General features: G+C 46.6%; 1 protein-coding gene across 2 annotated transcripts in view; it reads right to left on the reverse strand.

Moving 5' to 3' along the window:
* Nucleotides 1-3,312: 3,312 nt before the first annotated feature.
* ARRDC1 (arrestin domain containing 1) overlaps nt 3,313-26,923 on the reverse strand; it is a 55,076-nt gene continuing 31,465 nt past the window's right edge. Inside the window, exons 3-8 of one of the 2 annotated variants that reach the window (XM_081179803.1) lie at nt 11,577-11,627; nt 7,840-7,994; nt 7,372-7,551; nt 6,543-6,719; nt 5,700-6,111; nt 3,313-4,882 (exon numbers count right to left, since the gene is read on the reverse strand). In XM_081179803.1, coding sequence (XP_081035929.1) covers nt 4,818-4,882; nt 5,700-6,111; nt 6,543-6,719; nt 7,372-7,551; nt 7,840-7,994; nt 11,577-11,627 — 1,040 coding nt within the window. In that variant the 3' untranslated portion in view covers nt 3,313-4,817. Of the gene's footprint in view, nt 4,883-5,699; nt 6,112-6,542; nt 6,720-7,371; nt 7,555-7,839; nt 7,995-11,576; nt 11,628-26,923 lie in introns of both variants that reach the window. The other variant, XM_081179802.1, reaches the window with a different exon arrangement.

The following is a 26,923-nucleotide window of genomic DNA, read 5'->3' on the forward strand; positions in this document are numbered from 1 at the left end:
AGAAGGAATTTGTCACACTGTTCATTTAAAGTATGGAAGTCCCAGGATGTGGGAACCACCAGCTTAAGTGGCTTAGGCACTGGTGTCCAAACGTTTTGGAAAGAGGGCTAGATTTGATGAAGTGAAGCACCAAAGGGCCAACCAAAGTTGTTGACCTTTTTTTAGATTTGAAGTTGTTGAAGGTGTTTTTTTAGGATTTTACCCCAAAGTTGCTGAGCTTTTTTTGGGGGGGGATTAGGCCCCCCAAATGGACTTTGGACATGCCTGCCCATTGTCCTGGCCATGGGCTTTCCAGGGGTATCTGGTTTACCACTGCAGTGGAAAGAGGATGCTCTCTTAGATTAGTCTTTGGTGTGATCTTGGTGCTCTGCTAATTGATATTGTCCAATTGTGAACTCCCCCCCCCCCAAAAAAAAACCCCCAAAGACACTAAGGTGGGCTTTCATCTTTAATCATTGTGGATAAAATCATTGCACATATACTAGGGTCAGGATGAATCTGCCACCTTCAAGGGCTGAAGTTAGGCTTGGAGATGGGTAGAACCTAGCTGGGGGATTGCTGCTAGGAGCACCACAGCTGACAAAATGTTTTAAAAGGCATTCATAAGAGGCACACATGGAGGAACACACGGACACACGCACATGGTAGTGATTTAGCACTGAGAGATATCAGAAAACACAGTGCATTGACAAGTGGAAGACTTAGAAGGTGCATTTAAAAAAAAGGCTACCTGGGCATCATTAGGAGCCTAGATAATAGAGTGCACATAGGAATGTGCACAGGTAGAAGCCAGCGGTGTAGCAGTTTCCAAAAGCAGGGGCAATACAATATGCTTTTGTGCAGGATTTGTATCTAAGTCTGAGGTGGGCAAAGTGAGCTTTGAGTGGACCCCCTCCAGAGCTTGCCTGAATACTAAACAGCACTGCATGGCCAAGCTACATGGCCATTTTAATTTCCCGGAATGCTCCAGGTAAAGGTAAAGGGATCCTGACCGTTAGGTCCAGTCGCGGACAACTGTTGTTGCGGTGCTCATCTTGCTTTACTGGCCAAGGGAGCTGGCGTACAGTTTCCGGGTCATGTGGCCAGCTTGACTAAGCTGCTTCTGGCAAACCAGAGCAGCGCACAGAAACGCTGTTTTCCTTCCCGCCGGAGTGGTACCTATTTATCTACTTGCACTTTGACGTGCTTTCAAACTGCTAGGTTGGCAGGAGCTGGGACTGAGCAACGGGAGCTCACCCCGTCGCGGGGATTCGAACCGCCGACCTTCTGATCAGCAAGTCCTAGGCTCTGTGTCCTAGGCTCAGCAAGTCCTAGACCACAGCACCACTCACATCCAGAGCAGAGGCCAAATGTGGCATCCCAGCCATGCCTTCACCACCCTTGCTTCACACCCTCCTAGAGGGTATTTACCTGGCTGGAACGTATCCTTAAACTCCGAGAACACCTCTTGGTTGCCTGTTTGGGGTACAGAGAGGGCTCTCTCTCTCTGTTTATGTAGAAATTAGCCTATGGTTTACAAAGGTAATGTACACCCATTGTTGTGGCCCTGCCCAAGACTGGCATGTGGCTCCCATTATGATAAAGTTCTCCTCACCCTCCTCCAGATCAGGGACATTGTGAAGTATATGGCCACTACACCCAGCTACCCAACACTGCTCAAATCACCAAGCTGGACTATTCATATTTATTAATGGGAATGCCAGGGAAAGTGTTAGCAGCGACCCCAGCTCAGGGATGCCAGATATGTGCTTAATATGGTCTTGCTTTTACAGAATCTACTTGATTAAAACCAGGAGAGAAAATGGCTGACACAAGACTTTGTAGTGCTTCCCACTACAGGAAGCAGAAGCCAAGGCCATCCAGCCACTGCCTGGTTCTCTCTGAACATCAGCCAGCCCTGCCTCCTATATGGTACTTCCTATGAATATTTGAAGGATGCCCTCCATGTCCCTTCAGGGCAAGACAGACAGCTGTGACTGGTAGGCGTCTGGTTTGGAGACGAAGAACTGGCTTTTGGAAATGTCACAACACTGGCAGAGGAGACGATGGCAGGGAAGAGATACCAGAAGATGCCTCACAAGCAAATCAAGTCCTCCGGCATGAGCTTTATATCTGATGTGGATCAGACATGTACATCTTGGCTTTATGCCTCAGCTGAAATTGTACAGTTTGTGAAACTGGGTGGTACAGGATTGCCATTCAGCACTGTAGCAAATGAAGTCTGAGTTTGGTTTTATCTGTTGATTTCAATCATCTTTTGTTTTTGTTTGTCTTAAAAACAATGCTCCTTTTCAAGCAATAATTTGAATGTTTTAAACTGTTTCAAGGTTTTCTTACATTCAAGGAGTGTATATGCCTTTTCATTAAATGAAATACATCAAATGAATTACTTCATTGCAAATTAAAGACAGGTGAGGGCTTGCAATGAAACAACAGTATTTCAAGGGCTAGCTCTCCATAATTCCAGCTGCTCCATTCCATTATCTATCCTGAATCATTTCCCATCATATCCCCATTACATACACTCAAATGTCCATTGAACATACCCAGATCTCACCATGGGCACCGAGATTCTCTGTCTCTCTCTCCTCTCCACCCTACACTGGCTGCCAACTTTTGGTACTTCTTATACCTCCTGTTGATACACCCCCTCTTGGGGTGGGTTTGCTGATTTGACTACATTAGCACCAGCATTCTTCTGTTTCAGAAACAGTAAAAGGTAAAGGTTAAGGGACCCCTGACCATTAGGTCCAGTTGTGGACGACTCTGGGGTTGCGGCGCTCATCTCGCTTTATTGGCCAAGGGAGCCAGCGTACAGCTTCCAGGTCATGTGGCCAGCATGACTAAGCTGCTTCTGACGAACCAGAGCAGCACACGGAAACGCCGTTTACCTTCCCGCCGGAGCTGGACCTATTTATCTACTTGCACTTTGACGTGCTTTCTAACTGCTTGGTTGGCAGGAGCAGGGACCGAACAACGGGAGCTCACCCCGTCGTGGGGATTCGAACTGCCGACCTTCTGATCGGCAAGCCACCCGCGTCCCTTCAGAAACAGAGGGATTTGCAAAATACGCCAGGACAGGCAGAATGACTCCTGCTTCACATTTATGGTTAAATCCAGAGATGGGGAACCTGTGGCCCTCCATTGCTGGAAAACTCTTGTCACACACAGGCAGGATGAGGCCGGCAGTTGTTCGGAACAGCACTTAGAGGGCCAACTCCTGATTCAATCAGAGATGCTGAGAGGGGTGCAGTGGGGGGGGCGGCGGCGTGCGAGCGAGCGAGCGAGCGAAGCAAAGAAGACATTTTTACATTCAAGGTCTCAGAATAATTTATTAAATACATTAAAATCTGTGTTTTCAAAGTTTCACCATTTAAACAAAGATGATTGGAAAAAGAGACAAATAAAAAGGGTCGTGGAAGAGGTTCAATTGTCCTATAAAAACCACGTGGTGCTGGGAATGTGAACGTTTGCATGTCCATGTTGCTGGATCAGCCACCCAGCAAACTTGAAGGAGCTCATGAAGAGAGGCTGGCCGAGAGAAAGGAAAAAGGCTTCACTACTCCAGAGGTGGCGCTTAGCAGATCAGACTTGCACACACAGAAAAACATAATGCCCAACGTGGTAAATAGCCATGGGAAAAATAAACCCCCACAAACCCACAGACACACACAGTGTGTCAGAAGCCCTGCTTTAAAAGTACTTTGACACTGGCTGTTCTGTAACATTGAGATTGCAGAGGCCAGGAACCTCTCTGGGCAACAGCTAGTCCACTTTTAAAACTGCTATCCCAGTAAGCAGCCAGAACTCTCTATTTGAAGGAGGAGGCAAGGAACTCCAGAAGGAATATAGCCAACCAGCCTCACACCTCCACTGGCCATGAGCTGCAAAGCTGCAGAACCACTCACTGTGGAGAGCAGCACGAGACCTGTTCTCACCCACCCACTGTTGTCCAATGGATCAAGTGCATCACTACTCAAAGCTCCTAACTATTTGGAATTCTGCTTAACAAACTGTATGTTTTTCTTTTCTTTTCCAAAAAGCTCTCCTCCTTCCCCTCCTCCATCTGGACTCACTTCCTGGGAGAAGCCCAGTCAAAGAGGTAGAGTTAGGATAGAATTGTGATTGTCAGTTGTCTCCAGTCTGTGGATTACAGGGGTGGCAGAGAGAGGGAAAATGGTAGCTACTACAAGCACTCAAAAGCCAAAAAAGGAACTACTACAAGCACCCAGAGTAAAAATCAGATGTGCTATGCCACATTTTTTTAAAAAATGGCAGGGAAATGCCAGTTGCCCTACATCAGAAGGAATGTTGATAGCAGCTCTTCCTGCACTGCCTGTACTGTTCTCTAGAGGGCAAGCTAGTGCAAAAGGGCGCACTGGGCTTAAATCACAGGATGCCCAGCAGAGAAGCAATTTGTCTACACCCACACACCTTTTTTGGTTAGCACACAACAGATATGGGGTGGCACTCAAAATATATACATATCTACATTCATTCATTCATTTGTTCGTTCGTTCGTTCTCTCTCTCTCTCTCTCTCTCTCTCTCTCACACACACACACACTGATCTGCACACACCTCTATCTTTCCATACACGATGACTCCCACATTTCAGATAAGGCATCACGGGTGTTCAGATTATAAAGCAGCAAGTAAGATGATGGACTGTACAGCACAAGGAAAGAGATTGTTGTGCAAGGCAGCCATGGCCCAGGGAACTATTGCTGGGGGAGAGAGCGCCCCCCCTCCAGGCAATGTTTTGTACTGTCCTTTCTCCCAGCTTGGCATGCCAGACATCAAGTTGTGAGCTCGTGGCTAGTTGCCGTTGCTCAGGCTGGAGGTTGCGCTGCTGCAACTTTGTTCATATGAAGGGGGTGCCTCTGCAAGGAAGCAAAAGAGAGAGAGAAGTTGAAAGCCATCTAGATCAGAGGTTTTCAAACTGGTCACACGGTCAGTCCCTAGTCATTCCCTAGTCATTCTTCGGAACTTAACTTCACAGGAGGCAGTGATGGCCACCAACTTGCAAGGCTTCAAAAGAGGATTAGACCAATTAACAGAGGAGTAAATTTAATGGTGTCTACTAGCCATGATGGCTTTGCTCTTCCTCCATGGCAGCAATGATTCTGAGTACCAGTTGCTGCAACCTGCACAAGGTAGAAGGCTCTGGAGCTCAGGTCCTGCAGGCATCTGGTTGGCCACTGCGAGAATGGGATGCTGGACTAGATGGGTCGCTGGCCTTCTGATGTTCTTATGGTCCACAGATCAGTGGTCCATGAGCTCTAACTGTCTGCACCCAGAGTAACATAAGAAGCTGCCAGTGGTCCATTCAGTTCAGTACTGTTGAGGCTGCCTAGTAGCAAATTCCCCAGGAAAGAGACTCTCCTGTTCTTTCTGGGAGATGCTGGGAACTGAACATGGGATCTTCTGCATGCAAAGCAGGTGCTCTGTCACAGAGCTGTGGGCTTTCCTTTTTAGTCTTGGTGTTGCCCTTCAGAAAGCAGAGAGGAGTAGACAAAGATAGAATATACTGGCTTTGTCTGTCATCTGCTCTGGTGCCACTGGCTGCTGACCTCCCTGCCCTTCTGCCCCACCAGTCCCCATAGGCATCACACACTGCTGCCCATATGGGAAACAGCACAACCCCTGGGGTCTCTGCCCCAGCCAGGGAATCCTATCTGAGGCTAGGCAGGCACTTACCGTAGGGGTAACCCCAGGTGCTATACTCTGGAGGCAGGATGAGGGAGCTGGCTGTGGGAACTGGAACCACCGTCCCCTCGGCATAGTAAGGAATCGTCGCTCCTGTCGAGAGGCAGAGTGTGGGGTGGTTGGGCGAGCTGCCCTGCTCAGAGTCCAGCCTTGCTTCTGGGAAGCTCAAGCCTGGTGCATAGCTGAAAGGCTGCTGCTGGGAATGGCTCTTGGTGGGGATGGAAATGTTGTCCATGGGGTGGTAGCCACCGGCAGCCTCCTCGTCCACCGGCGGTGCACTCGGGATCACGGGCGACGGGACGTGAGGGACCGAGCGAGTCGGGTTGAGGGGGATCCTGTTCACAGCGATGTTGCCAATGTAGATCGGGAGAGCAACAGAAACCTCAGGAGATTTCAGGGAAACCTAGGGGCAGGGAGACAACAATATGACACAAGCATGAGGACATTGCAGGGGTTTGGACTGGACGGCCCTTAGAGCCCTTCCAACTCTATGACTCTATAAGGAGCAGTCCTGTGGGGTCAGACCAAGGACCCATACATCAGGGGTGCGGATGTGTCAGTCCCAGTGGCTGAATATGGCTCTCCAGACCTCTCTGTCTAGCCCTCAGGTCTACATTTCATCCCTCCCTAGGGATGTTGGTGCCTGGAAGGTGTTTTTTATTATTATTTACAAAATATATGTGCTGCCTGATACACCTGTTTCCCTGTTACCTCACCCATTTTGCGTCTGGCCCTCCAGAGGCTGCCCAGGAGGAAATGTGGCCCTCGGGCTGAAAAAGGCCCCCTGCTGCCCACAACCTGTGCTCATAGTCCTCAGCAGAACTTGGACCTTACCTGAATGTAGTAGTCAATATGGATGAGGCTGCAGCCTTGCAGGATGGACTGAGGCAGCGCTGGGACGAGGATCTGCTCTCTCCATTCTGCATGCTTCCAAGCCTTCACGGGAGAACCTTCCACTTCTGCTATGGTCCTCAGGTCATAGATCCACCGCTTGGATTTGTAGGCAACTTTCTGGGTTGGGGAGAAGAGAAGGGGAAAATAAGGGGTTGTATCCAGACCATAAAGAAGGCTGATTGCCAAAGAATTGATGCTTTTGAATTATGGTGCTGGAGGAGACTCTTGAGAGTCCCATGGACTGCAAGAAGATCAAACCTATCCATTCTGAAGGAAATCAGCCCTGAGTGCTCACTGGAAGGACAGATCCTGAAGCTGAGGCTCCAATACTTTGGCCACCTTATGAGAAGAGAAGACTCCCTGGAAAAGACCCTGATGTTGGGAAAGATGGAGGGCACAAGGAGAAGGGGACGACAGTGTTCTCGAAGCTACCGGCATGAGTTTGACCAAACTGCGGGAGGCAGTGGGAGACAGGAGTGCCTGGCCTGCTCTGGTCCATGGGGTCACGAAGAGTCGGACACGACTAAACAACAACATCCAGACCTACCCCAAGTACTCCAAAATGGGCCTATTATTCTGAGGAGAACTCAGTTGAATACAACCCTATAGTTTTGCCTTGGATTCATCAACAGCTAATCCTAATTCTTCCTAAAGACAGCTTCCTATGTTCCTAAGATTGCATTTGCAGCAAGGGAACGAAAAATGAACAAGTGCCCCTCAAGCAAAGCCGAGCACCTAAAATACACTATCAAAAGTCTAGCCCGGTTACCTGGATGAGGCTGGCTACAATGGTGCTGGTGTCCCGGCCTGATTTGTTCTCAATGTCTGTCCGCAACTGGATGACCTGCCCTACAACGTAGCCCTTGAGGTCTGTGGTGGCTGTCAGGACCACGTTGCCAGTTTTCACGAGCTTGTAGCTGAACTTCTTTGTGATCGACGTTGTGTTTGGCTGCTGCAGAAAAGGGACACTAGGATGAGAAGGGAAAACACAGCCTGCCTGCCACTGAGTTAGGCCCCACCTGCACTATTCATTTAAAGCACTATGAGGCCACTCTGAACCATCACTGGCTTCTCCTCTAAGAATCCGGTGAACTATAGTTTAAGGTTGCTGAAGATGGCGAGGAGATTTCTATTCCCCTCATGGAATTCCCAAAGTGGTTTAATGATCTATCCCTTGGGATTGAAAAGCAAGGTGTGGGGGTGCCTACCACCTTCCTTCCTTCCCACCAACCCTTACCTCAATCTCAGGGATGTCATTCAGGTTCAGCGGGCAGAGAACATAGAATATCTTGCTGCATTTGTGATCCTTGGAAAACCGTGGTGTCTCTATCACAGCTTTGACCTGGTGCAAGACCTTCCCAAAGGGACCCTCAAAGGATGTAGGAGCTGAAGCTGTTTTCCAAAGAGAAAAGAGTCAAGACATGGCATATAATGTACTTCCCCCCACCTTTTAAGCACCCACGCAAACACACTTTCTTATGACTTGCACTAGAAAAGAACAACAAAAATATTTTGCCAAAATCTCATTCTACTCTAGGAAAAGGTTTTGACATGCATATGTTTTGCAAACATTAGAAGTAAAACCAAAACCGTACATCTTCTTGATTTCTGATGGCTTTGGGGAGGAGGGTGATGGGGGCGTTTTACAACCATAAGCATGGCTAAACCAAGACATTTTGGCACCTGAGGCAGACCCCAAAATGGCACCTCCCTCCCCACCAGGGAAGAAATGGTGAGGGAAGATCTACATCAGGAATAAGGTGGGGGTTGGGGGAAAGCTTGACATCAGGATCTGCTGCCCTGGTGGATCTTGCTACCTGAGGCAATCACTTCACTTCACCTCATGACTGAGCTGGCCCTTTCCATAAGGCAGACATGCACAACTTGGCAGTAGGTAGGGGCCAAAATTAAAACAGGCTAAACTTCTTTGGACCAATTTCCAAGTAAAGGTATAATTAATGATTAAACTGTTCTGCGAATAAACCGTATTATTAAAAAGGGAAATTTCAATTAATATAAATTAACTTGGTGGGCTGCTGGGCATCAAGGGTGGGGTAAGAAGCCCTCATGTTGCTGCCGCTCACCACATAGCGGGTGTCAGCTGCGTTGGTCCCTGTTCAATGCCAGTAACGACCAAAACCACAGCAGAAATATATGACTCTCACTCCTCTCGAACTAGAGATAGATTGGCAATGGTTGGTTGCTGTGGGTTACGTGACAAACGGGAGAGGATGTTCAGTGGCAACCCACCCACCAAATTACATGATGAGCACGATCAGCACTTTTATTCTGGAGGTACTCAGGGGTATGCAGTACCAGCACCTTTTCCCCCTAGAAGAAAAACATTGGGCACAATAGCAGAAGGCAGTTCAAGTGGTGCATGGAAAAGCACTCATTACTTCTTTACTTTCTTCTACATTTTTTGCAGTGGCCACCCAAAATCCTTGGGGGAGCTGCAAGTGGGCCTTATGTTGTGCAGGTCATAAGGACTAGAAAATTGTTGCTTTCTTTTTTTAAAAAAGGAAAAGCAGGCGGATACTGTAAGCTGCCTTACAAATGCCAATTGTTTTTATTTGTTTAAAATATTCACGAATCACCTGCAATCATAGCTCTCTAAGCAATGTACATTGCAGAATAAAATATGGAGCATACATAGTAGGAAAATGGTACAGTATTATTATTATTTTTTAAAAGGGACAAGATAAAATCGATGTTCCAGAAACGGCATGATGAAATCCATACAATCCATAATTAGTATAGATATCAAATTTCAGAATGTAAATATTCTTAGGAATGTTCAGTTCCGTGCTTTGCATCAAAGTCTGTTTTTAATTTGGTGTTTGCATGGACTATGAACAGCCCCAGATAGACACGTTCTTCAACAGCCCCTCTTTCTTTTTTCTTTTTTAATGTATTTTTATTAAATATTTTCTTGGTTTACAAAAGCATGTGCAATGTCTCTCTCTCTCTCTCTCTCTCTTCTTCAAGTAACATTTTTTACAAATCAGTTTCATTTGTTGAGACATTGGGAAGAAAATGGGGGAAAGGGGTGGAGGGGGGAAAGGTGAGTGGGGGTGGGGTCGGGTGGTGATGTTTCTATTTTCCTTAATATATGTGGGGTTCTGCGTCAGCCAGCAGCCCCTCTTTCTAAGCATTTTTAAACTCTCTTTTTCAAACCTGATTTAGAAGTTCCTAGTTATTTTAGTTAACTGTTTATTCTTTATATCCCAGGCTTCCTTTAAACAAACAAACAAACAAACAAACCCTTAAGACAAACTGGAAACACCCCCATGGACACCAGCTTAACAACTCTGCAACTTGGCTAGGCAGGAAAGGTGTGACCAGCCCAAAGTCCACCCAGTGAGCTTCATGACAGAGAAGATGGTCTTATGCACACACACAAAGTCAAAGTTCAGCCATTCAATTAAAACAAACAAACAAAAAATATGATGAATAAGTAGGGGTTTTGGGGGGAGGGGAATAACGTTCTTGTTTAATGTTTCACGGTTTTATATAGAAACAACCAATTTTAAAAATTAAGAGAGAGAATGGAAGGCATGATTTGAACCTGAAGACCCTGATGGGTGCTAATTGTGTGGGGGGGGGAGCACAGCAGATCAGCTTCTGTTCCACATATTCAGCTGTAGGGCTCATTCACATTTAAATTTTGCCCCATGCTTTCTAGGCAACAGACCTGCACTTTCCTGGACAGTGCTAGCGTACTTTCCCCCAACCCCACCACTTTCACCAAGAAAACCTGATCTTTAATGCCGAATTGGAACAAATGACAATTTGGGCTTTTCTGCAAGTTGCCAAGTGCCTTAAAGAGTGGGTTTCCATGAGGAAAGCGGCTGAGGAGGAAAAAATTAAAATAGAAATGCTACGACACAGACTGGAAAAGCACAGACCTGTGCCTAAAAAGCACAGTGAACAATTAGTGTGTATGAGCCCATAGTGACTTGTGACCATGTGAACTCAGATGAAGGATCGTACATACCGTATTTTTCGCTCTATAAGACGCACAAAGACCACAAGATGCACTTAGTTTTTGGAGGAGGAAAACAAGAAAAAAATATTCTGAATCTCAGAAGCCAGAACAACAAGAGGGATCGCTGCGCAGCGAAAGCAGCGATCCCTCTTGCTGTTCTGGCTTCTGGGATAGCTGCACAGCCTGCATTCACTCCATAAGACGCACACACATTTCCCTTTACTTTTTAGGAGGGGAAAAGTGAGTCTTATAGAGCAAAAAATACGGTATATTTAATGAATAAACAAATAAATAAGACAGGGAGCCCAACAAGAGGTGCAGCCAAAGGGGAGGAGGAGCCAACCCATTCTAGTTCCGTCCCCATCCTCTTCCTCCTCTTCCTCCTCCTCTCTCTACAAAGGCAACATTGAGATGGAGGAGGCGGTGGCGGAATCTGACAGCTAGTAAAAGCCCCTGGACTGAACAGTAAGCAGCAAGGTGGACAGGTGGGGGCTGGCTGAAAGCAGACTGTGGTTGTTAGAACAGCACCTCATTCACATTCATTCACTTGACACAAAACCATGGCTAGCTCTTGCACAGGTTTTGGAATTCCCACCCCACAGAGGTTCATCTGACACCTTTGTTGCATAGTTTTTGTCGTTTGCTGAAAATAAACCTCCCTTTTCTGTCCGCTGATGCAACTGAGACCCACCACACTCCTATGATTTTTAACTGAGTTGTAAGCTGTTTTAACAGCGTATTTTAAATCATTGCAGCCTGCCATGGTAAGTTAGGGTGAAAGGCAGGTAAGAAATCCAAATAAAATTACCAGTAATAACAATAGCAATATCTGACAGCAGTTAAGCACTTGCATGACACCCCAGGCAACCTTGTGATTGTGCTCACAGGACGTTAAAATCGAGGTTATAGGAAGTCTGAAGTCACTGTTCAGTCGCAGTCCTGGAAATCAATGGGAACAAGAGAGCAAAAGAATAAATTCACTGTACCTGGAAGCAGGAACTGGAAAGGGAATGTGTGCTCGCCAGCTGCCAGGACCCCTGCAAAATATAAACGCAGAATAAGTGTAGGTAAAAGAAGAAGCCAGCAGGGACTGTAAAAGAGGACTTAAGAAGAAACAGGCCACATGTCCATCTAGACCCACATCCTGGCCTCAGTGAGAGGCTCAAAAGGAGGGCCTGAATGCAAACACCCTTTCTCCACTAGTAATTCCTAGCAGCCTTTATCCAGAGGCATATACTGCCTCCAACAGTGGAGAGAGAACGAAAGAAGAGCATGGGTCAGGCTAGTGCCCCATCTAGTACAGCATTCTGTTCTCACCTTGACAAACAAGATACCTGTGGGAAGCCCAGAGGCAGGACCTGAGCACCCTCTGCACTTGCAATCCCAGGAAGTGTTATTCAGAGAGGGTGGGGGGGGTAGTATGTAAAAAGAACCCTGCGGCTGGATGAGGCCAAAGGCCCATCTAGTCCAGCATCCTGATCTCACAGCGGCCAACCAGATGCCCCATCTTACCGGAGACTTTTTAATATATATTAATGTTGCAATACATATATGAGATGGGACACGGGTGGTGCTGTGGGTTAAACCACAGAGCCTAGGGCTTGCTGATCAGAAGTTCGGTGGTTCGAATCCCTGTGAAGGGGTGAGTTCCCGTTGCTCAGTCCCTGCTCTGCCAACCTAGCAGTTCGAAAGCACCTCAAAGTGCAAGTAGATAAATAGGTACCACTCCGGCGGGAAGGTAAACGGCATTTCCATGCGCTGCTCTGGTTCACTAGGAGTGGCTTAGTCACGCTGGCCACATGACCCGGAAGCTGTACGCCGGCTCCCTCGGCCAGTAAAGCGAGATGAGCGCCACAACCCCAGAGTCGGCCACGACTGGACCTAATGGTCAGGGGTCCCTTTACCCTTTACCTTTACATATATGAGAGCTTTATATATTGATACATATACATTATATTCGTAAATTCACATTTTCACATTTCATTAAGTTCCAACCTTTATCCCTTTCTTATTTCTTGCCCTGTGCCTTCCCTCCACCTGTGAGTGACTTCCTTGTTATTATTTTGCAACTTCATTATTGAGATTGTAATTTTGTATCTTGATAATTAAACATTCAATCTTAAATATCCGCTTAGCTTAGCTTAACTTTGTGAAATCAGTCTATACATATCAACAAATTCTTGTTGGAGCATCTTTTGGCCATGTATTCCTCTACACATTTCCATTCCTGGTTGAGATTTTGATTAGGGTTGATAATCTAATCAAAATCCATCTTACGGGAGACTTGTAAGCAGGACCCAAGTGCCACCCAACTATTCAGACAATGAAGAAATGGGACAGATTCTGTCACACGCGTGCCATTACAGCTAATGTCTTGAAAGGTAAAAGTAAAGGGACCCCTGACCGTTAAGTCCAGTCGCGGACGACTGGGGGTGTGGCACTCATCTCGCTTTACTGGCTGAGGGAGCGGGCATACAGTTTCCGGGTCATGTGGCCAGCATGACTAAGCCACTTCTGGCAAACCAGAGCACCCCCCAAAATGTCCTTTCCCTTCCCGCCGGAGTGGTACCTATTTATCTACTTGCACTTTGACGTGCTTTCAAACTGCTAGGTTGGCAGGAGCTGGGACTGAACAATGGGAGCTCAGCCCGTTGTGGGGATTCAAACTGCCAACCTTCCAATCAGCAAGCCCTAGGCTCTGTGGTTTCGACCACAGCGCTACCCGCGTCCCTGTCTTGAAAGGTAAACCAAGCTTATTCTACAGACAGAAGCTGAACAAGTTCCACCCGAGGTCCCTACGAGGGAGAGCTCTCTATCACATGAGGCAATTTTGGCCAGCAACCTGGATGGCTTCAAAAGAGGATTAGATATATTCATGGAGGAACAGGCTGCTGGCCACGATGCCTCTGTTTCATCTCCACTGTTGGAGGCAGTCCACCTCTGAGTGGCAGATTCTGGGAATCACAAGGGGGGTGGGGAGCGGGGCTGTTGGGCTCAAGTCCTGCCTGTGGGCTCCTCATTGAGGCATCTGGTTGGACACTGTAGAATAGAATGTTGGACCAGATGGGGCCCTGGCTTCATCCAGCTGTAGGTCTCTTTTTATGTTCTGCGTTCTTACATTCTTACATAGAGTACAGTGGTACCTCTGGCTGCGAATGAGATCCGTTCCAGAGGCCGGTTCACAACATGAAAAGAGCACAACCTGAAGCACTGTATCTGTGCAGTGCGCTTTGGTGCTTGTGCGCATGCATGAAGCACAATTTAGCGCTTCTGCGCATGCGTGAGCAGCAAAACCCGGAAGTAACCCTTTCCGGTACTTCCGGGGCGCTGCGGGACATAACCTGAAAGAACGTAACATGAAGTGGACGTAACATGAGGTATGACTGTATGAAATTTACTAGTTGCTACTTCAGGTTAATTAATAATCCACAGGCCTTCAACATCTCACATGAAAATGTTTGACTTCGTACGACGAGGGTGAAAGAAGCTCAGTTTAAAAAAAATAAAAAGAACACCAACTATAAATGTATTTTTTGCAGTTTAAAAATTAAAAAAAAAAGATTAGGATAAATGCTGTCACCAGCATACCCTTTAGTAATACAAGTACACTCTAAATGTTGCTTGTAGATCTTCATAGCTTGGGATGCAAATGAAGACATGTGAGAAACTGAATCAGTTTCCATTTAATTGTGACTCTACCCAATTAACACTTCCCAAAGGCAGCAGATGAACCCAATGCATCTATCATTTGAATTTCACACCCCTCCAAATTTTGCAGCGCGGATCTCCAATTTTTAAAAGTATGTAAAAAAAGAGAGTATATACTTGGGGAAAGTGTACATAAAAATACATACTATACTGATGAAAGCAATATAAAAACCTATACTATATTAGGGGAAACTGGCTGCAAAAGTGCAAATTTTATACAAAATTACACACTATTTCCATATATCAGAAGAAATGCAAACATCTTTCAGAATCTTTCAGAAGAAAGATTGTATGACCTTGTGATGTTGTGATTATGTATCTGTATCTATATGGTGTTGTGCTTGTATGATCGTATGATATTATGATTGTAAGATACAGTGGTACCTCGGGTTACAGACGCTTCAGGTTACAGACTCCGCTAACCCAGAAATAGTACCCTGGGTTAAGAACTTTGCTTCAGAATGAGAACAGAAATCGCACGATGACAGCAGCGGGAGGCCCCATTAGCTAAAGTGGTACCTCAGGTTAAGAACAGTTTCAGGTTAAGAACGGACCTCCAGAACGAATGAAGTTCTTAACCCGAGATACCACTGTATTGGGATCTTATGATTGTATGATAATGTGATCTTGTGATTGCATGATTTAATGATATGGCTGTAAAATATGATTGTATGATAATATCATTATTGTGTGATATTATTATATGAACTTGTAAACGGGGCATTTGTGAGTGTGGTTTGAGGGGAAGGTCCCAAGTGCTGCCTCATGGGGTACAAATGACCAAGAGACATGGGTGGTGAGGGAGCTGCTGCAGTGACCAGCAACACTTATGCCATGTTTGTCACAAGTCTTGCCCGAGAAGGTGCAAAACTACACTAAGTTGCTGAACAAAAAGGCACAGCAACTTGAGCTCACTAACCACACTCTGAGCTACTGGCCAAGAGGAGGAATTCCTTGATAGAGCAGAGTGGACTGTCCTGGAGCAGTGATGCACATAGGGAGGTGGAATATCTCCCCATGCAGGAGACGAACCTCTGGAGGAACACGACACGCGGATGCGAGATTGCCAGGATCCATGTATTACTGGAGTTGCAAGGTTGATTCCATGCCCTCACTTTGGACACTGATTCTGGGCCAGAGGAGCAAGGACAGCAGTTGCAGACCTCAGAATACACCAAAATGTCTGTGGAAGGCAGTTTACAGAACCATTTCTGCCATTCCTCAGAGGAGGAGGAGACGAGTGGTGGCGGTAAGGGACTCCCTACTTAGGGGGGCAGAGGCAGCAGTGTGTGGAGGTAGCAGGATGCTCAGTCCCTGCTCCTGCCAACCTAGCAGTTCGAAAGCATGTCAAAGTGCAAGTAGATAAATAGGTACTGCTCCGGCGGGAAGGTAAATGGCGTTTCCGTGTGCTGCTCTGGTTCGCCAGAAGTGGCTTAGTCATGCTGGCCACATGACCCGGAAGCTGTATGCCGGCTCCCTCGGCCAATAAAACAAGATGAGCTCCGCAACCCCAGAGTCAGCCACAACTGGACCTAATGGTCAGGGGTCCCTTTACCTTTATGGGACTGGGCAGGAAGCTGAAAGGCCTTCAGGCATAGGTGGATTTTTCATGCCTCCAACTCCCATCAGCCCCACACAGGATGCCCAATGGCCAAGGATCCCATGAAGGGAGGATGGGAGCTGTTATCCAACCACTTTGGCTACCCCAGTGTGCTCAGCTTCAGGCTCTTCTGTCCTACAAACTAGGCTGAAATATTATACTCTGCCTGGCCACTAGGGGGATCAGCAATAACTTTTCAACTACAGGTACAAATACAGGGTGAGTCCTTTAAAAGAGGTCCTGTGGATACAGAGTACACATGTTCCATGGGGCCTCTTTTAAAAGACTCACCCTGTATAAATTAAGCTCGGTGCAGTCACCTATTGTCTAGTTCAGGTACACTTGGAAAAATTAACTGTACCTGTACACCACACCATCCCCTCCTTAGACAGTACAGTGGTACCTCGGGTTAAGTACTTAATTCGTTCCAGAGGTTCGTTCTTAACCTGAAACTGTTCTTAACCTGAGGTACCACATTAGCTAATGGAGCTTCCAGCTGCCACCACACCGCTGCTGCACGATTTCTGTTCTCATCCTGAAGCAAAGTTCTTAACCCAAGGTACTATTTCTGGGTTAGCGGAGTCTGTATCCTGAAGCGTCTGTAACCTGAAGCGTATGTAAACCGAGGTACCACTGTAATGCGTATTGCTTCATTTACTTCACAGCTGGAAGAGCCATAGTTCACAGGTAGAGCATCATGCTTTGCATGCAGAAGGTCTGAGGTTCAATCCCTGCATCTCCAAGTAGGATTGGGTGAGATCCCTGCCTGAAACCCCGGAGGAGCTGCTGCCAGCCAGTGTAGACAATAATGAGCTACATGTGCCAATAGCCTGATGCAATATAAGGCAGTTTCCTGTGTTGCTGAAGCCTTGTTGTGTCTGGGGGCCCTCCTGCTCATTCTGCTTAGTGCAACTCTGTACATCCAGCCCAGAGGTCTTCCTTGATGGCACCAATGACTCCGCCTCCAAAAGGTGTATAGAGGAGCACAGCTTAAAGGGGAAGCCACCCCTTGACCTCTGTGCAACTTGTGGAGGAAACAGCTGCAGTGCTGTGCTAAATGTATCCCAGGATGACTCCAAATTTGTAACCACTGGGAAATGCAAATCCCATACAACTGTAAAAGGAAAAATAAACTGCTAAGATTTTTTTAAAGCATGTGAAGGCTGTCAGCTGAGCAAAGACTACTAGAACAAGGTGGTCCCCAGGGCCGGATTTAGGTTCAATGAGGCCCTAAGCTACCGAAGGTAATGGGGCCCTTTAAATGTGATATTTTAGGGAGCAGGCTAGCAGGCGCGGGGCCCATTACTTACATCACAGGAGCCTACAGAACACAAAACACTGTTGCTACATGTAGGTTTTGTTTTATTTGTTTTTCATCTTATATTTTGGAAATGTACATCCAGTTTGTTTTTTTCCTTTAAACTTTTTTTGGGGGGGCCCAAGAGAGTGAGGCCCTAAGCTATAGCTTGTTTAGCTTATACAGTGGTACCTCGGGTTACATACGCTTCAGGTTACAGACTCCGCTAACCCAGAAATATTACCTCGGGTTAAGAACTTTGCTTCAGGATGAGAACAGAAATCGTGCTCCGGTGATGCGGTGGCAGCAGGAGGCCCCATTAGCTAAAGTGGTGCTTCAGGTTAAGAACAGTATCAGGTTAAAAACGGACCTCCGAAACAAATTAAGTACTTAACCTGAGGTACCACTGTACATAAATCTGGCACTGGTGGCCCCTATTTAACTGAAGAAGTACCTTTATGTGAAAGTAGAGTACAGTGGTACCTCGTGTTACATACACTTCAAGTTACAGACGCTTCAGGTTACAGACTCCGCTAATCCAGAAATAGTACCTTGGGTTAAGAACTTTGCTTCAGGATGAGAACAGAAATTGTGCTCTGGTGGTGCAGTGGCAGCAGGAGGCCCCATTAGCTAAAGTGGTGCTTCAGGTTAAGAACAGTTTCAGGTTAATAACGGACCTCCGGAACTAATTAAGTACTTAACCCAAGTTATACAACTTAAGAAGAACTGCTTGCTCCTATATAGGGCCCAGTATAAGGCTGGCTGTTGCTGAAGCAACATTAGAGCAGTGTTTCCCAACCGGTGTTCCGCGGCACACTAGTGTGCCGTGAGACACCGGCTGGTGTGCCGTGGGAGGGAGGCGGGCGAGTCGGGCGGCGAGAGGCGGCGGCGGCGAGGATCCGCGTCGAGCCGGGGGTGGCTCCGCGGTGGTGGTGCCGAGCGGCGGGGCAGCGCGCGCAAAAGGGAGGAGCGAGAGACAGCGGAGGAGGAGGAGGCCGGCATGTCCAGGCAGCAGCAGCAACAGCAGCAGCAGCAACTCCCGCCGCCGCCCCCTCCTCCGCCCGCTATCGCAGCCGCCGCCGCCTCAGCTGCCGCCGTCCCTCAGTCGCTCGCTCTGCTGCCTCCTCCCACCCTGGCAAGGGGAAGGGAAAAAACGTTCACTTTTGTGTGTCCCTCCCGGCGTGACGCTGCGCGCTGACGTCACGGGGCGGGGCTTTAATGGTGGTGTGCCGCGAGATTTTTTTCCGGTAAGCAGGTGTGCCGTTGCCCAAAAACGTTTGGGAAACACTGCATTAGAGCTCTGCTTCCCTCCCCTCCCCTCCCCAACACTGTATCTTTGTTCTCTTCTGGCATTTAATGTGAGCCTTGCACAAGGAAGTTTAGCATCTCCTAGCTGTGGCAGAGGTCAATGCTTGCAGCACGACAACTAACTTCTCTCCACAACCCATTATTTGAGTACTGAGCCCAGCAAAATCTCTCTCTCTCTCTCCCTCCCCTCCCCAACAAAATATTTCCCTTGATTGTTGAGAGAAAAGAATAAAACTTGGTGTCTACAGTCTACTGTGTAATTCTGTTTACAGAGCAAACAAAAGCTTAATCCCCGCCCCAGAGAGGGAAGAGGAAAAGATGCAATTGACAGCACTCACAATACATGAAGCAGCAGCTCTCAAACACTGAGAGTTGTTAATAAAAAGAGACTTGCTGGTTAGTGACTTTAGGCAACTTCACAGTCAAGGAGAGTTAACCAGACAGAGGGCTCATCCACAATTCTTCTCGTCCCCAAACATCAGTCGGGTTTTCTGTGCATTTATGTTTGTTCTGATTCAGTGTTAATCAGTGGGTTAAAAAGGAGCAGGGTAAATGAAAAATCACTCAGGCTCGTGCCTGGAAAGCATAGGACAAGAGGAAGTTTGGATGAGCCCAGGGAGTGATGCATTTGAGAGATGGCTTGGGGTGATGGGCCAAGGTTTGCACACAGTACAGGGGAATGCAAGCTTGCCTTACAAGAGGGTTGTTGCAAAGATGAATGAAGGTCTGCCAAGTTCTTCACACATTCTAAAGTGTGCTGTGCTAGACGCCAACAGCAATACTAGGTTGGTGTTGTTCTCAGAGGTTGAGGTTTGAACTACACTCCCGCTGTGTCCTCACTAGGAAGTCTGCAACAAAGCCACTTTCAGCTTCTTGTCGGTGTGATGGGGGGGGGGAGATAATGACAATGACCTACCCTAGAGGGTTGTTGTAAAAGGGTAATGTGAGCAAGCAGCAGGAACTGCTGGATCCATGTACAGTGGACGCTCAGGTTGCAAACGTGATCTGTGCGGGATGCACATTCACAACCCGCAGTGGCACGTCTGCGCATGTGCGGGTTGTGATTCGGCGCATATGTGCATGTGCAAAGAGTGATTTAGAGCTTCTGCGCATGCGCGACAGCCAAAACCCAGAAGTAACCCGTTCCAGTACTTTCGGGTTTCGGCGGTCCGCATCCCGAAAAAACACAACCTGAAGCATCTGTAACCTGAGGTATGACTGTAAAGAAGCCCATAGCTCAGTGGGTAAAAGCCCCTGGCATTGCATGCATAAAGCACCACTGTCAACCCCCTGGCATCTCCAGCTAAGGGCATCAAGCACAAAGGCTGGGGGCTGACTTCATCCCCAAGGCCTCAGACAGAAGTTAAAAACTCCAGCAGATACTACTACTCTTCCCAAGTCACCTTGACTCTCCTCAAGTTACCTTGGTCCAAGAAGTCTTGATCAGAGAAACAGCCCTTTTTTCCTTCAAGATTTGCTCAAAATGCCATTTCTGCCCCATTTAAAAAAAAAATTCTTGATCATGGCAGACAGGAGTTCAGTGTATAAAACTCTAAAAACCATTCAGGGCTTACTTCATTCCCAGAAGCCCGAACAAAGGGCTCAGTGTCTCCCCACACAAAAGCTTTTCCTGAAATTTGTTCACAGCTAAAAATACCTCTGAGAGAAAGTCATTATGCCTAGAGGCTGCTAGGTCAGATTCCACCTGTAAATGCCCCTCTCCCATTGTCCCCTTTGTCCAGGGAGGGAGACAGGCAGGGGGTTAGGTGGGAGCAGTGAACTCAGTGGAGAGATAGCTAGGAAACTTCTTGGAGAGCGTCATGCCTTATTTCTGCAGAAAGCCATATGGAGCTTTCATTTAGAAAGAAAAGAAAACTGAGCAGTATATATTGATGGTCTGCCAGTGTAAGCAAGGCTTAGAGCAAGATTTTCCGGTCGAGCCCCTCCCCCTGCTCCAGGCACAGACAATAAAAGCAACAAATATTTTGAAGGATGATTTGTCGGTTTTTTCGTCGAGTTACACACTAATTTATCGTTGAGGTAATTGAGATACAGTGGTACCTCAGGTTACATACGCTTCAGGTTACAGACTCCGCTAACCCAGAAATAGTGCTTCAGGTTAAGAACTTTGCTTCAGGATGAGAACAGAAATCGTGCTCCAGCGGCAGCGGGAGGCCCCATTAGCTAAAGTGGTGCTTCAGGTTAAGAACAGTTTCAGCTTAAGAACGGACCTCCGGAACGAATTAAGTACTTAACCTGAGGCACCACTGTACTTGCACAGATTTCACCAGCCAGCAAGATCAGGAAAGGAGGGGTTTTAAAGATTGTTTAAAAAGACTGAACATGCCAGAGCTACAATTCCCAGTAACCCTAAACTACAGTTCCCAGGAATCTGTTTTAATGTGTGGTGTGTACACAGCCTCAATAGTTATAGTGGGAATTCCTTGCAGATTACCACAGTGCCTGGAGACAATCAATCAATCCACAGCAGTGACCAGAGGAGAAATGACCACGGGGAGGACAGCAGAGAGAAGAAACGCCATGATGCACCTGCAGCAGCAGAACCAACCACTTTCACCTGCCCCAGCTGCAACAGAACATGTCTCTCCCATTTCGGTCTCTACAGCCACAGCAGGCACTGCAACTCTCCAACAGTTTGACTTCATCCCCAAAAATGCACTCCTCCATTGTCTCCTGAGACAGACAGATGCCAACTCAAAACACACACACAAAGGCTGGGGACACTCTGACCTATAACTCCCATCAACTCTAAAACTTGGGGCTGATAAGAACTGGAGTCCATCAGCATCGAGGGGGGTCAAAGGTCTCCCAGCTTTTCTGTTTTCCTTTAATTGCTGGGAGTGTGGCAGGGATAAGGCTCGTTCTTTTTATTGTATGTACAGTTGGATGAGAGTTGGGGGTTGGGAGGATTTTGTGTTGTATATCATTTTAATTTGGCTTTTAATTAATTTTATCCATTTTAATTTATTTCATTATTAAGTGTCACTGAAACATCTCCCCCCCATAACGCAATTAACCAATAAAATAACAAGCCAAAAATCCTAAGCTCTGAATTCTCTGCCCATTGACATTTTTTCCCCTGTGATGCTTTTTATTTGATTTTCTTTCGTTATACAATTACATATTCCAATCTATACTTTAACTTATGTTAAGTGTAAAACAAATCCAAATAATATCCACATTTCTTCACCCGACTTCCCATAACCACACTGCAGCTTCTTCTATTCTATTTTCTTTTTAGTTGTGTTGATTACCTTTGTTATCTCATTTACACACAATACATAACATATCTATCTGAATTTTTACTTTGTGAAATTTAGTCAATACATATCAAGGGTTTGATTTGGGAACAATGTTTTATAATATATTCTTCCATACTTTCCCACTCTTTTAAGTTTTTGGTTTGATTGTTGCCCAATTACCATTGACATAAGGCAGGTACCTTTGCTGTCTTGTTTTGTGTGCCTGCTAAAAACACTTCTGTTTATGCACGCCTCCCCAGACATGTGAAGTTGACATATATTTTAATCCGTATTTTTACCTTATAACGCATACTTTTAATTGTTGAGTTTACTCATTCTGCTCTTCTTACGAGTTGTTTTTTTGCTGATAATTCCAATGTTGATATACTTTGTAAACTGCTTAGAGGACTTATATGCAGTTAAGCGGAATCTATCTTTTGTTAAAATACTAATAGTAAAATACACACTGATAGTAAGCTAACAAAACACAAAAACTTGCTATCCATCTTTTGAAATGGCAATAGAAATATTTGGCCTCTTTCGACCCTGAAGGTTAAAATATAAGCAAGAAATATAAGCAAGACCCTTATATAAGCAAGAACCCTCTCCCCTAGTACTACCTCCTTCGCCCTCTCCCCTCTGAGGTGCAGATAGGTCTGTGGGATAGAGGCCAAGTTTCCATGGGTTTGAATGCAAGCATATCTCTGCGCCTTTCCCATCCCATCCAGGTGGCTGCAACCTGCCTCACTGGCCACACTGCTGAATTGTTCTCTAGAATATAATAACAAGGTTGGATGCTTTGGAGGAGGCGATCTGGTTTCAGAGGAGAAGAGACACTCGAAACATGAGCAGCAAAGGTAACTTCATCATTTTCTGTGAGGGAGGCTGTTTGGGAGCTGCAAGGAGCCAAGAGTGGCCAGATCCTGTCTGCTGGGGAAGAAGAGCTGCATTCCGTGGAGCAACAGTCAAGGGGCTTGGAACACCCACTTCAGAACAAAGTAATTTATTATGTTCCTTCTAGCTCAGTACAGAGCAGGCTTGTCCCAACTGTTTCAGCCCCAGGACCCACTTATAACCCAAGCTTGCATTGCGGAACCACTGCTTAATCCTTTACCATATATTTTCATGATGCTAGCAGGCCTGAGACATCACCTTGCCAACAAAGGTCCGTATATTAAAAGCTCTGGTTTTCCCAGTAGTGATGTATGGAAGTGAGAGCTGCACCATAAAGAAGGCTGATCACCGAAGAATTGATGCTGTTGAATTCTGGTGCTGGAGGAGACTCTTGAGAGTCCCATGGACTGCAAGAAGAGCAAACTATCCATTCTGAAGGAAATCAGCCCTGAGTGCTCACTGGAAGGACAGATCCTGAAGCTGAGGCTCCAATACTTTGGCCACCTCATGAGAAGAGAAGACTCCCTGGAAAAGACCCTGATGGTGGGAAAGATGGAGGGCACAAGGAGAAGGGGACAACAGAGGACGAGATGGTTGGACAGTGTTCTCGAAGCTACAAACATGAGTTTGACCAAACTGCAGGAGGCAGTGGAAGACAGGAGTGCCCGGTGTGCTCTGGTCCAGGGGGTCATGAAGAGTCGGACACGACTAAACGACTAAACAACAACAAGCAGGGCTGAGAATGTCCCCTGTCTGAAACCCTGGAGAGCTTCTGCCAGTCAATGAAGACAATACTGAGCTTTATGGAACAATGGTCTGACTCAGTATAAGACAGCTTCCAGTCTTCCTATTCACTAGTCATCTGCCCAATAACCAGTTAAGACTGCATATATTCAAACCTATTTTGGCCTCTACATTTGAAGGTGGAAAAGGAGAATGAGATAGAAAGCTTATCATTTGAAGCAAAAGCAAGCTGGTCGTATCCACTGCGACACTCCTGTATCACTTACACAGTCATGGTTTTCCTAAAGAATCCTGGGAAGTATAACTCATTAAGGGTCCCAATAGTTGACTGGAGACGCTGTATCTCCACCACAGAGCTGAAGTTCCCACAGTTCCTTGGGAAGAGGGACTGAGTGTGATGACCTATCCTGAAATTGTACCTCTGCAAGGTGAAATTTATTTATTTTTAAACTTGAGGTAACCTTTTCCCCTTACCTTTTAAAAATTAAATAATAATTATTTTTTGTCTGGGGCCAAGGGGTATACACCTGAAACCAAAAATCCACTTATATCAATAATGAGTAAGTTGTGGCCGTTTCTAATCCAAACCATTGTCTGCTTGAGTTTATTATTCATTTCTTACATTTAGCCACTACCCAGGGAGGGGGGTGGCCCTGTGACTGGCTCCACAATAAACTAACCAACCAACTTTGTGGTGAGTTCCCCCACCTTTTTTTTTTCAGGGGGGAAAAACTGGTGAGGTGAATAGGGGTCTCTTGACAACTTTCAGAACCTTTAATGAACTATGGTTCTCAGGGTTCTTGGAGGGAAGCCCTCCTTGTTACAGTGGCCTGACAGAAGCAGTCCTACATTCTCCATTCCAGCACTGAATAAACCAAAGGCTTAGTTGAACTAACAAGCATACAACCTTACTGGAAACCAATTTGGTAGTGTATGGTGTGTGTCATTAGGTACACACACACACAAAGTAACTTGGCACAAATGATGATGCAACAAAGTCAAAAGGGATAGCTGTGTGTGGAGCAAACAGCTCCAATACAAAACTCCCTCTGCTACCAACCCAGCAAATCTTACTTTTGACACGAGGGAAGGGAGGAAGGAGGGAGACTTCTACCCAGTTTCACATGTGAAAACCCACATGTTTATACAAGAAACCAAGAACCACCTGTTGGGTCAGGTCTTCATCCTGTTCTAGATCCAGGTGCCAATTAGAGGAGGTGGGAGTGAGGTAGGGAGAGCCAGGAGGGTCTTTGGGCCAGAGTCACAAGTTTAGACATTTGTTTTATATTTATACACATCAGCCCAAACGTGATGCACTCTTTCAGCTTAAAGCTCCAAATTTCAGCAAAGTATAGTTGTGATTTAGTAAGAGACATGAATTCTTCCCCCCACCCCCGTGAGTCATCAATACTTTTTTTTTTTAAATGGCCAGGGGCATTGAAAGCTGGAAGTGGCACAGGCCTCTCTGGACCTCCGAGAAGGTCTGCTGATGGACCTCTGTGGTCTGAGTCCGTCTGGTGACTCAGCTCTTGTGCATGTAGTAAGCTGCTGTTGAGAGGTTTATGTGACGCACAAACAACTCCACCTGGTTGCAAATGGAGGTGATGTCAGAGGAAGGATGGGAATGCAGACACAGAGGGGTAGACATAGCCAGGCTTGTATCTGCACACGTGGCTTCAGCTTGGTGTCTGAAGGCATGGAAGAAGGAAGGGCCCTTTTTGGCTGGCTTTCTGGAGTGCAGACAGACTACCCAGCCAGTGGGTCAGTGTTGCTTCCCCAAAGACTCTGTGAAATGTTTTACAGGAACTAAGGAGGTCCAGGTGCACCCAGAACCACCAAGTTCCCATTAACCTGGGACCAGTTTACCTTAAAAAATCACCTTACTCCCTGAAGGCCTGTCCGACTGCTCCATTCTGCAGAGCAGGCAGGTGCCACGTAACGCTCATTCTGCATTTGTAGGAAATCAATCTTTTAGTGTGGCAGCACCTGCACTTTGGAACTCCCTGCCTATTTACATCAAGCATAGACTTCCACTATACTCTTTTCAGTGCCTGCTAAAAACATTTCTGTTTAGGCAAGCTTACCCAGACATGTGGGTTAAACCACAGAGCCTAGGGCTTGCTGATCAGAAGGTCGGCGGTTCGAATCCCCACGACGGGGTGAGCTCTCGTTGCTTGGTCCCTGCTCCTGCCAACCTAGCAGATGTTTTGGGACTACAATTCCCATCATCCCTGACCACTGGTCCTGTTAGCTAGGGATCATGGGAGTTGTAGTCCCAAAACATCTGGAGGGCCGAGTTTGCCTATGCCTGGTTAACATTGATCTGGGCTCCCACCCAGGCCCTGATGTCAATTAGCAGAACTGCAGTAAAGATGGGACTAATGTAACCATTAAAGGTTAAAAGAAAAAGAAAGAAGGTAAAGGACTTCTGGATGCTTAAGTCCAGTCAAAGGCAGCTATGGGATGCAGTGCTCATCTTGCTTCAGGCCAAGGGAGCTGGCGTTTGTCCACAGACAGCTTTCCAGGTCATGCGGCCAGCATGACTAAACCAATTCTGGTGCAACAGGACTCTGTGACAGAAGCCAGAGTGCACAGAAATGCCGTTTACCTTCCCACCACAGTGGTACCTATTTATCTATTTGCACTGATGTGCTTTCGAACTGCTAGGTTGGCAGAAGCTGGGACAGAGCAACAGGAGCTCGCCCTGTTGCGGGGATTTGAACCACTGACTTTCCAATCATCAAGCCCAAGAAGCTCAGTGGTTTAGAGCAAAGTGCCATCCACTCCCTCTAGTGTAACCACTAAGCCTGGTTAAGATAAACCACCTACAGTTTCATCTAAACTTACCTCCTCTTGTAAGAAACAACGCTCCGAATTATCTAGTAGTTTGTGAGCACCACGGCATGTTTTCTCTACAAAACCAGAAGACAGTGGCCACAGAGGCTGTTTTTCGCTATAATACTAGCACTTGGAGGTTACCTAATGAAAACCTACAGACCAGGTAAATTCAGGGAAGGCAAAATAAATCACTTCATGCAACAAGCAATTTATAGAGGAACTAGGTGTCGCAAGGTGTGACGGACACAGACTTAGGTGGCTTCCGAAGGGAGTTAGACAAATCCATAGACAAGATGTCTAATCAATAACTTTTGGCAAACAATAGCCAGGTAGAACCCCCATGTTCAGAGGCAGCATGCTGACAAATTATCAGCAGAAAGATGCCCTGCAGCCACTCAAGAGCGAGTGCCCTTTAAAGAGTCAGAGCCCAGCAATCCAGATTCAGACTGGAATACGCGTCTGCTGCAGAACTTGCCAAAACACTTGGAGGGATGAAATCCTCAGCTGGTTTTTTCCGTTTTGCTCTGGGCATTTAAAGGCAGAAGAGGAACCTCCTACTGAAGGCAACAACCTGAAGTTTGTTCTCTCTCTCTCTCTCTCTCTCTCTCTCTCACACACACACACACACACACACACACACACACACACACAAACAGGGCTCTAAGCAAGATCCCAAGGCCA

Source organism: Podarcis bocagei (genome assembly GCF_964188305.1).
Source record: "Podarcis bocagei genome assembly, chromosome: Z".
Taxonomy (NCBI): domain Eukaryota; kingdom Metazoa; phylum Chordata; class Lepidosauria; order Squamata; family Lacertidae; genus Podarcis; species Podarcis bocagei.